The sequence below is a fragment of the Bombus pascuorum genome, chromosome 15, assembly GCF_905332965.1.
Source record: "Bombus pascuorum chromosome 15, iyBomPasc1.1, whole genome shotgun sequence".
NCBI classification, from domain to species: Eukaryota; Metazoa; Arthropoda; class Insecta; order Hymenoptera; family Apidae; genus Bombus; species Bombus pascuorum.
Window position 1 is genome coordinate 4,967,823 of NC_083502.1, and position 12,010 is coordinate 4,979,832.

Sequence of the window (12,010 nt, forward strand, 5' to 3'; positions counted from 1 at the left end):
ACTTTTATCAAATGATTTTAATAGCATTAAATAAATGCTATGTTCAAAATTAATTGGTCTAATTCAAGATCAACAAATAAATTCTTAAGCAATTTTAATATTATAATTTAAAGCATAATAGACTGTAGATGTTTATGCATTTTTGGGACATTTAATGTTACAAAAATTTACAGAATGCGTATAATATGCAAAAATATATGAAATATTCAAAGTAAAGCATTTATCACGATATGTAGTAGATGAAACAAATATCTACTTAAATTCTATTTCTGTAATAACGTGCATATAAACATAAAATTGCACGAACACCTACAGCCTAATAATAAAAAAGGAAAAAAGTAGAAAATTCAAAACAGGTATAAATTACCTATTCAAAACATTTGTTTTTATCACGCCTATAACTTGCACGTGCGATAACACAAAGTATCGTACACGGAGCGTACCCTCGAATCTTAAGTTTTATCGGTCTGCGAGTTGTTACGACCGGCTATTAAAGTTGGCGACTATTCCCCTGAATGCAGATGCACCCGCGTGCATTTTACGTGTTCATACTTGTCATCCTTGTGACCGATGGCGCTAGTTGCGACGACAATACGAAGTGGTACACAGGCCTACGTACCGTGCTTCAGAATTGTCCATTGGAATCCTGGAACAATTCAGGACAAGATGAGTTTTTAGAGAAGTTTCGAAAATGCGTGCAGGAACATGCACTGGCTGCTTTGGATGCACTTCTAGTTGATGATATTATACCAGTTTTCGAGGGGCTGGATTTAGTAAGGTTCCACGAGGACAAGAATTTTACGGACAATTATAGAGAAAGGTAAACAAGAACAAAGAATTAATGTGTTCGTTGCTACATGAATTGTTCATGGGTTAAAGAGGTTAACTCCACTTTTAAAATTTTTTGAAATGCTAATGCAAAAATACTCGGTTGATTATAAGTTACATGTAAGTTCAGCAATTTTCTCGTGTAATTATTTTGTGTAATTAGTCGATTTGATAAATAAGAGGCTCGTATATGCCACTCGGAAGCCAAGAAGAAAATTGAAAAGTAGAAAGAAGTGGTTGCATTAGAAGAATTATTTATAAAGAAATTGTCTTTGGATTTACTAGCATTTATACTATTTTTTCTCCCGATAAACGAACTTATGGAAGTAAACTATTTATTTTTTGAGAACCGAACATTAATCATGTACCTGGATAATAAACTTGTGAAACTTATAAAAGGTGGAGTTGACCATTTTGGCCTCTTAGACAAATTGGATATTTTAGAATTCGATGTTCTCTAAGTATAAGTGATAATGTTTTAACTCTGCTATCTTTGACATGACCTGAAATAAAAATTATATTTCTTTCTACGGTTTATAAAAAATACGATATTTTTAAAAATTTAGATCTGTTAAAACAGATGAAATATAATTCCCAGAATATCCTAAAGAAAATATTAAATTCATAAAATAAACAATATTCTGTCAAAAGTAAAAATCTACACAATTTTAAAAAATCACTTCAGAATATTTTTACTCAAAATGAAAACTGGAAGATCCATGATATGAGAGTGATACAGAGATAGAAATGTATAAAAAAAAAAGTAAATAAATCGTAGATTTCAATGGATTGATTTTAAATATTTGAGGATCTGGAGAAAAATATAACCGACAGAACCACCCACAAATACAATCGTTGCAGAAGTTTCGTGAAAGTTCGACTTCGGTTCCGAAAAGTTTTAGGGCGTGAAAGTCGTCGTGGAAGCCCTGCGTTCCACTTCGAAACTTCTCGGCTTGCGAAATTGCATGAAAGTTAACTCCCTATTGATCATTTTATGAGATATCGCTCTTTTCTCTCCAAGTGTCGTTCTAATTATTATTCCCTTCATTTATAATTGAATCAAACGTCCCCTTTATAGAAACACCAGTGGCAAATATTAATTTTCTTATTAAAAGTAATAATTTTTAAACTACATAAATAATAATTTAAAAAGTTGTTGAAATTATTATCTTTGTTCTTGGAAACTGTAGACAATTTTTTTCCATTAAAAATAATTTTTTTACATTGCACAAATAGTAATTTAAAAAATTATGGATAAAGACTATTAATTTCTAACGTAAAAAATATTACATTATTTTAAATAATTTAGTCAAAATTAAAATGAATAATATCAAAGTGAAACAACTGTAAAATATAAAAGATTATATTTGTGAACATAATAACACATTATTTTGTTAATTAAATTTATGAATAACTCAAATAATGTTCTCAAAATTGAATCAAGTACATTCTTGTCATTTGTGAAATTACAATGAACTTGATCATGATTAAATAAAGAAATAAAATACAATTTTTTGAATTGTATAACTTCTATAGCAAGTAAAGTGTAGATATGGTAATCTAATAGCAGTTATATCCAAAGCTTATCTTATTAAAAAATATTAAAAGTTCTTTGATACAATGTAAAGACCAGTTCTGTTGAAAAGTGTAGTTCATCTTTGATTTCCTTTATTCAATAGCTCGGTCAATATTAGAATAAGCGTCTAAAAGATTGCAGACCTCCAATCCCATAGAATTTCTGCAAATTTCTCTGTAAACTTGAATTTTATATCTGAAAATATAAATGTTTATAAACCTATGCAATTTTCGAAATGGAGAATTATATTCATTTACGATATAAGAAGTATTTAAATTAATTTTATAGTTGATTTGAAAATTTTAAAAATTACTTTCAAGCTAAATAATATTCAAAAATATTAATCATTCTCTTCTTTGATTTTACCTAATATTTCAGCATTATTCTTATTTTTTTTATAAATATTTTTTATCAATTTGGATAAATTTCATAATGAACAAAAGAGTTTGAAAGAGAATGATATAAAATTAATAAAGAAAATAATCAACATTCTCAGATATTATTTAACTATTTTTTTTCTATACGTTTCTTTTTATCAATTTTTATCAAGAAAATATTAGTTATTTATTTGTTTAAAATTGGTATAATATTCCTGTTGGTTATTATTGTTGTTTCGCTGACCTACGATGGTTTCCAACGGCTGTACACTGACACAAAGTAGTTACGATTTCGCCTCGCCCTATTTCTTGCGAACAGGAAAAATATCAGACCTTTAATGGAGCGCTGAAGTATTTTCCGCGGACAAATTTCAAGTCACGCAATCTCACGTGACAAGTAATCCGCGTTTAAGGGATTTCTTACTCAGCACGAGATTAACTTAATGACCTATTATCTAGCGTGTATTGAAATTGAAACTGATCCCGTTTGTTTTATGAAATCTTTTTAAGTGAACGATTTATTATAAAATTAGTTCATCCGTAAATCTGTAACGATAATAAATTATTTGATATATTCAATAAAGATTCAACTTCATATTTTTACAAAATTAAAAAAAAAAAGAAAAAAAAATGTAAATATATAATACTTAAAATTATCTTTTTCTGTATATTTCAGTGAGATAGGGGATGATACCAATTGGACAGCCGTTATCGTGAAGCGATTGTTACGAGTTTTACGCACTCATGTGTTCAAAGTCGACGTGGATTACCTAACCAATAAAATTATTTCCCTCTTTAATAATGAAGTAACCGATGTAGATAGCTACAAGTTCGAAGGTTTGTCCGTGTCCATTTAACTGAATTGGTAAATTCTAATTAATAAAATAGCTTATTGTAAACACTCATCATCAATATGAGGTCATTTTACAAATATTAAATGTACAAAATCAAGAATCCAAATTTTCTACTGAAATTGAAAGTTTATTTAAAAAAAGTACAGCAAGATGTTCAATCAAAATATTCATCGTTGCATCCTATAGCTTTAAACCATCTATCGGACAAGCGATGGACTCCTTCAGGGAAAAAATGCTGCCTCTTTAGACAAGATCCGATTGCCAAGATATTTTTGTATCTCAGTCACTAATTGGAAGTGATTATCGGATAAGGCGTGTTGTATCGATTGGAACAGGTAGTAATCCGAAGAACTAATGTCTAGTGATTAAACTGACTGCTGCAAGATGTCGCAAACAAGGCTCATTATGACGTCTTTTGTCGTAGAAGCAGTGTGTGGCCTAACGTTGACACGTAGGAATTTCACAGAACGTTCACTGTCGTTAGTGTCATGACGATTGAATCGTGTCTAAAATTTTTACCGTGTTGGAATTCGTCACTTGTCCAATAGATGGCTTAAAGTTACAGGAAACAATGATAAATACTTTGACTGAACAACTTGCCATAGCTTCTCATACATAGGCTCTGAATTTTACTGAAAAAATTAGACTATTCATTTGTACACCTAATATTTCTTTTAGAGTTTATAACTATATATGTATTTTTCTAATTATAGTACATTCAGTTAGTTGAAAAATTAAAAAAAAGAAACATATATAATATGTAAACTTAAGGGGGATTCTCGTGTAATAACAATACAAGTAAACGATTGCTATACATTTTTTTCAGACTAACTACTGATTATATGGAATTGAACCTTTTTGGGGTTAAATAGATAGTCTTGAAGTACAAAAGTAACTTCTTTTATTTCTTCTTATTGCTTATTGTATATTATACAAGTCTTGCGATCGTCTTTGACGATGTAACAATTCCTGGTGTGCAGTATAGCATCTGTTACAGTCATCAGAATGCAAAAGTTAAGAAATTTTCTGAAAGTTAGATAATTTACGCTGAAATTGAACCTACGTTTGAAAGAAAAACATAGAAGATCGGAAAGTTCTAGCCTTTATAAGAAAAATTTACTTTTGTCGCCAGATAAATTAAGTTTATATTGTTTAAATAAATGTTATAAATAAATAATCGAAAGTAGCAAAGTGAATAACCTTTGTGTGAAATTGATTGATCAATTAGTTATCTGGCATGTCAGTCTAAAATATCGTTAGAAGTTTCAGTTTAAAAAGTTAATAAATAGTAAGAAAAATTGATATAAAAAAAGATTACATTTATATTTCAGGACTGTATTTACATCCTAAGAGGATTTAATTCCATATAACTAGCAAAAAAATCATGAAAATTACTTGCTTTTATTGTTGTTGCACGAAAATCCTTCTTTAATTTGTTAGTGGATACTAACAAGCCGCTTGTTGTCTCAAGTATCTCATTAATGATGCTCGTTTCGTTATCAGGCCGCAGGCGTCGCCACCGTCGTAGACATAACCACATGGTGCCGCTGATGATGATGGGCTTCCTGCTGATGGGTTCGATCTTGATACCCATGGGTTTCCAGTTCCTCGCGGTTCTCGGTGGCAAGGCGTTGCTCTTGGCCAAAATGGCCTTGATACTGTCTAGTATCCAGGGCCTAAAAAAAATAGCAACAAATGGCGTTAATTATGGATTGTATCATGCTCACCCTGTGGCACAGGGTTGGCACGATAGAAGCCATATAGACCCTCCAAATTTAGACTTACCTTTCCCACCGCCGCTTCATCCCTAATTAGATCATACATTTTCATCGTTGTTTGGATTTTTCATTGAGTCTACCTTTTGAACGATAAAACCTCTTTGTATCGATTGTTTGAAAGGTTCCTCTTATGTATGGGGTAAATTGTATGGAGCTTGGTAGACAATCTCTGGAATGGTATCTAAAAGACGTGACCATTCCTATTTGTCGTTGCATTTATTGTCGTGGTTATTGTTATTGTATTGAAGTTAACAGTAAGCGATCTTAAAAGCACTTTTGATCACGAGGTTTTAGATTGTATGTAGTTTATTGAGAAGTACCTAGGTACCTACTCAAGGTCACTGAAGAAGACTATCCCCGCCAAATATATTCCTACGGTTGTTGAATAAACTTGAACTTAATTTTCGTTATTAAAATTTTTTAAAAATCTTTTAATTATTATATGATAATACAGAATAATTTATAAAACTAATATAAATTGTTTATTCATTCATCTTAATTATTCATCTAAACATTATTCTTGTTTAATTAATAATATTAGTGAATTGACAAGTGACTAGTTATAGAGCAATTTTGAATAAATAATATAGCAAATGGTAGGGCACAAAATAGTACAATCGAATGATTTTCAAGTTTGTAAAATTTTCTTTGTTTTACTATCAATCTTTTGTCTATTATACATGTATACTTATTGTAATTATTTTTAATAATTTGTAACTTGTGACTTGTAAAATTTCATTAATAATATTAGTTCACTAAATTAGGTCTAGATAATTAATCTAAAAAATTATATTGTACTCTACAAAAAAAAATGTTTTAAAAGATTACTAAAATTCATTTTTATAAAGTCACTAAAATTTGCATTTACTAAATATGTTGTAATAGTGACAAATTTTTTAAAATACTTTCACAAGCAGTTTAAAGAAAGATAAACGTGTAAGTCAAAGCCGAAATCAGTTGGTGGAATTAAGGGAACAGGAAGGGCTCTTTGTGGTACATTAAACAGCATTGTTATTGCTGCAACCCAGTTAATATTTATTGAAATTGTAAACGAGTCCTTCTTTTCCTTTCTCTGCAGAGTGCATTCCGTTGCAAGTATTTGTTTAATCCTAAAAATAAGTGTAATTTGTAAGAATTAGATTTGAGGAATATCCACGTCTTATAAGTAATTATTATGACAAAATAATTTAAATAAAACATGTTATAGGAAAATATTCTATAAATTTCTTCTGCCTTAAAATTTTATACATGTATATATAAAATGATACGAGATTAGAATTATTTGAAAACGAAAGTTTACAATACAATAAGAGACTACGATAAAATATAATATAATAGATGTCAAATTTTATTAATTTATTAATACAATACATTTTAATAATTTTCAATAATTCTTATTGATAAAATTTAGTGTCTATGTAAAATTTTATTATATTAATAAATATATTATTCATGTATTACTTTAAAGATTAATCATCTAATCAAAACTTTATAAGATAGCTATACTTAGCTATAAAAAGTAAAATTTGATAAATTCTGTACCTGATTATAAAAATTTATCATATGTATCCTATCACTAGTAATATTTGCAGACGTTAAACTTTGTCAGAAATACATCCCTATTCCTATATTGTGTAACTCATGCATGCAAGAATTGCCAGAGGAACGTCAGTAGATTGTTCCTACCCATGGGTAGACAGCCGTCACATTACATTATGGTTCAAGTAGTAGAAGTAGGTCTGACCATCGGCTATTGGAATTCTCAATCGCTCGAAGATCGAAGTTACAGAGTATTTTGTTTTCAATAATATATTCTTTTATTTCTCAAGATAACGATCTTCTTCTACAGATTTAATTATTTTTAAGAACTTTTAAAACTGTTACTAAAAAATTATCTTTGTTTCTTTCTTAGTCCAACTGAATTATTTTAAAATATAGTAATTTTTTCCTTCTTTCTGTAAAAAACCGTTTTCCTTCTTTTTAAATAGAAATTTTTGAAGACACGTAAATAATTCTTTTAAATCAGAATTAAACAAAATTAATTATAACATTTATTTAGAGATATGGAAATTACCTAAATTTTCTTTTTATAATAAATTCTTAAAGGAAGAAGATAGTGCCATGAATTTCAGCTCAGAATCAATTTTATGCGATTACACACTAATGACGTAAATTGATAGCCACACGGAAAAGAAAGAGAAATTTAATTACGATATTCTGCCTGATAAGATAAATGTTTCAGGATTTTTATTCTTATGTCTTCTTTTCATACCATTGAAATATAACGAAACTACCCAAAAATCACGTTTATCATTTAAAAAGATATATCACTAATTATCATATAATTACATATAAATATAATAAATAATAAAATATAAATCTAAACAATAGTATTTGATTAAATAAATAATAAATATAAATACTATTAAATGTCTATTTAAAATTTTCAAATAGTTATTGATTTTTATTAACACCTATTATCAAACCTACGCATAAATGATAACTAATTAATATTTCGTTGATCTGCTAAATGGACAGCTTATGGTCGTTCTTGTCAGTATTAGCGACATTAAAGGCAGGCAAATAGAACAGAAAACTAAGAAACGTTTTACGTGATCAAACAATCGTGCTTTTCTAAGGGAGCCGGGCTCGTAAATCTCGCGGACGTGATTTAATAAAATTCAGATTCAGAAGCGTCTCAGTGAATAATTCAGTTTCCCATTGAACGCCGTTGAATCTATTCTTGTAGGACGACTAGGACATTTCGTATAATCGATACTTTCGTAAATACGTTGATTTAACGTTCTTATTCATGATCGATTAAAATATTTATTGCTACGTCTCACTTGCCATTTCAGACGACATACATAGGATGCTTCTTTCCTTGATTTTGTCAGAATCCATTTGACGAGTATTTACTGTAGTTCCTAACCTAAAATATAATTAATACCGTATAATGATGAATATCTCATAAGTTGAGACCACAATATGAAGGTTTGCAAGCAGTTTGAACATTAAGAGGTTATGTAGAATTTTATGTAAGATACGCGATTGAGTCACAGAATATAATATAGAAAAATAATGGAATGTATCAGAATATAGAATATAGAATATTATAGGGTGTCTCACCTAACTCTGTCACCCTTAGTTACTCTCTTATTTTTCACGATACGAAGAAATGGTTCAGACAAAAGTTGTATGGTATCGAGGGGAATATACTATGCTTTTACATATATCACTTTGTGCTAACCTTAAAACGATCAGTAAAGGTAACATTAAAATTTCTAAATGGATGCTTCCATTTTCATTACATTTCAAAACGCTACAAACTTGTGTCTTTTGACATGAACGCTACAAGAATAAGTAATAAAATATGGAGGCATCTATTTAAAAATTTTAATGTCGCTTTTACTGGACGTTTCAAGGTCATCGCAAGATGATATATGTAAAAACACAGTACGTCTTCCTGGATACCATACAACTTTTGTCTGAAACATCTTTCCGTGAAAAATAAGAGAGTAATTAAGGGTCGCAGAATTAAGTGGGATATCCTGTATATAGAATATAGAATATAGAATATAGAATATAGCATATATGATATAGAATATAAAATAGAAAATAGCATACAAAGTATAGAATATAAAAAGATTAGGGGAAAACATTTTTCTTTAATATTATTAATTGTATTTTAAAGAGGAGAAAAGAATCCAAAGCTTGAATCCAAATAGGCAAAGTACTAAATATAATAATACAAGATAAAATCTGCAAAATTTTCAAGAAAGAAATTCCACAGAACAGGAATATAAATATACTAAAGAAATCAAAGCATTTGAAAATCTAAAAGGAATAATAAAATGTAAAAGGCATAACAAATATTCGAAATCAAAAGGTAAACGTAATTAGTTAGGAAGGTCTGGTGTTTTTCCCAAAAATATAGGCAAGCCGCAATCATTGGTACAGTTTATGGCAATTACTAGCTCGGATAAACATCACGGCCAGTGGTCTTAATTGATCTTGGTCCCAAGGGGGATGAAACGTATAAACTACCATATTGTACATTCGGCATATATTCATCTTTCTCGCAGTTGGCGATACTAAGAGATCGTTGTTTTTCTCCTGCAGGAGGCCAATATTCATTGCACTTTACTTATTAAACGTTAAACAATTTGCTTTCTTCTTCGGACAAGTAGAAAAACATTGGGTTAATTATTTTATTGTATTCTGTAAGACAGTATCATAAGTGCACACGCTTAGAAGGAGAGAAGTTTCTTATGAATATAAATTACTTAATGTTAAATTTAATATTAATTATAAATATACGTTACTGGATTCTCTTGCACAATTGAACTAATATTATTATTATTAGAACTCAGAAGTTACAAATTAATGTATTTTAATCATAAATTAATGTAATTTCATATTCTCATGTTTGATCTCAGTTTATTCGGTGATAATAGACCTTTAAAGAAGAAAGGTTTGGGTGTCTATCGTCGAGCAACCATTCATACATTGATTGCCATATGTAATATGTGTTACAGCGTAATAATAAATGAAACAAATTTGCCAAAAATTGAAGTTATTATCGTTAAAAATACAAATAAAACAGGATCCAGAGTCCAAATATGATAAATATAAATGAAAGTAATTAGTAGAATAAGTAGAGTCTTTTTAAAAAGCTTCATAAATTAATATATTAATGTAAACAATAGGGATTCATTTTACTCCATTATTAATAAAAGCTCTCACATTCCACTTTTAATAAAAGAAATACAAAGTTCTAAACATAACATTAAATAATAATTTTATGCACTCTGTGAAAATGGGAAGTCAACTCCACTTACTATGTTCGTCCTTTAAATTCTATAGCTTGTGCAAATGTGACATACATAACATAATCAGTAATACGAGTGTCCTTCTGTTTTAAACTGCAGCCACAACATTATACTTTTCCCTTGTTATCTTCTAGACTCTAGACACTCGTTTGAGTTGCATTCATGTCTTTCTCAAAGATAAAATCATTAATTTAACCCACACACAGTAACTGAGAAGAACTTCATTAAGTTCAGTCAAAGAATCCTATTTATGTTTCAGTCCCATAAGTGTTATTTTTTTTTTGACAATGTAATTAAGCATCTTAGTAAACTAAAGCAATATTTTTTGTTATTAAAAAGTTGAAAAAACATTTAAATAATTTTTTCTTCAGATATTATTTCCTTAGGGATATCATTATAGAACGAAAGTCTTTCTTTGATTTACATACCTGAGAATTAATGAGCTTGAATTTTTCATACTATTTTTCTCTAATCAATGGTATTGCAGATTCTCAATGCTGCTACCTCCGTAATTATTTATTCCTATGAATAGATAAAAGCAACATTTTATTCAAACAGACATTGTCCGTGATTTATAATAGACGGTTCCTAAAATAGTAGTCCCGTTGATGATATAAATTTTTAGAAATATTTCTTCTCAATATTAATTTTAATTCTTCTTTTTAAGCTCTTGATTTTGTTTCTCAGTAACGATAGAAAAATTGATTTACTTTACTAGTGGACCGTGATACATGAGCTTTGAGTCGGTAACTCCTAGATAATCTTAATCTATTTTTAATTGGTAGACTACGGATTTTTATGTATTTATGGGACATTTGAAAATACAAAAATATACAGAATTATATGTAAAAATGTATAACATTTTTAAAAATAAGATTCGTTTATAATTTAAAGTTTTTTCATATTTATAAAATTATAGATTTGCATAAATATATTTGCATAAATCTGCAGCAATATTGGCTTATTATAATTTATATTACTTTCTATATTTATATGTCTATCTCTAACTAGTTTTATGCATTGCGCATCTCTATCTTCCTAATTTTGTTTTATGTTCTTTTTGTTGGAAAGAAAAGCTCAATAACCAGAGATAACACGTTTTTTTTAGTGTACACTTATAATGGAGATATACTTTATTGCGTTCACTGAACTCGCCCTAACGAAGTAATGAAAGAGAAAGAGCGAGAAATTTAGATCTTGATCATTGGCTCAATAAAACTAACAAGTCAAAGAATTAATCAACTGAAACCGTTTATTAAGCTCTCAAGTTCTTAAAAACCTTATCTCGTAATTACAATAATCAAGTGAACATTTTAAATAAATTTATTTTGTCCTATTTAAACAAAATCTTTTATCGAGAAGGTTTTTTGTTATAAAAAATTTTGTAAAAATGTCTTGTAAAAATTCAAATACTCTACCACTTAATTATCAACAATTTTTCTCTTGCTTTCAATTCTCCAACCAATTAATCTCCTCTGCCAATTTCAAGAAGTTCTCGAGAATAACCTTCCATATAAATATAAACACAGCAATTATATATTTCCTCCCTATCTTTAGAGATAACTATTCTTAGAACTATATACGTATAAATTTATTTGTTAATCTCAACTAACCCCAATCAATCTAAATTTCATTTATACATCTTATATTACTTAATGTATCTCATTTTTCTCATCCTATTTTCCTCATTTTCTTATTCTATTATATTTCAATTTCCAAAATTCTATTTGCCAAATAACATTTCTTGCAACTTTCTCTCTCCTAT

General features: G+C 28.7%; 1 protein-coding gene across 1 annotated transcript; it reads left to right on the plus strand.

Moving 5' to 3' along the window:
• The first annotated feature begins 248 nt into the window (after positions 1-248).
• On the plus strand, positions 249-6,899 carry LOC132914496 (uncharacterized). Its single transcript, XM_060973654.1, has 3 exons — positions 249-820; positions 3,458-3,618; positions 5,139-6,899. Exons 1-3 carry the CDS (start codon positions 516-518, stop codon positions 5,444-5,446), a joined length of 774 nt encoding a protein of 257 aa, XP_060829637.1. The 5' UTR covers positions 249-515; the 3' UTR covers positions 5,447-6,899.
• Positions 6,900-12,010: the final 5,111 nt, after the last annotated feature.

What these genes read in the sequence shown, in the direction of transcription:
- LOC132914496 (XM_060973654.1), top strand. Translation starts at nt 516, where the DNA reads ATGCAGATGCACCCGCGTGCATTTTACGTGTTCATACTTGTCATCCTT. An exon ending in ACGGACAATTATAGAGAAAG is followed by an intron (nt 821 to 3,457) that starts GTAAACAAGAAC and finishes TGTATATTTCAG; the next exon opens with TGAGATAGGGGATGATACCA. An exon ending in AGATAGCTACAAGTTCGAAG is followed by an intron (nt 3,619 to 5,138) that starts GTTTGTCCGTGT and finishes TTTCGTTATCAG; the next exon opens with GCCGCAGGCGTCGCCACCGT.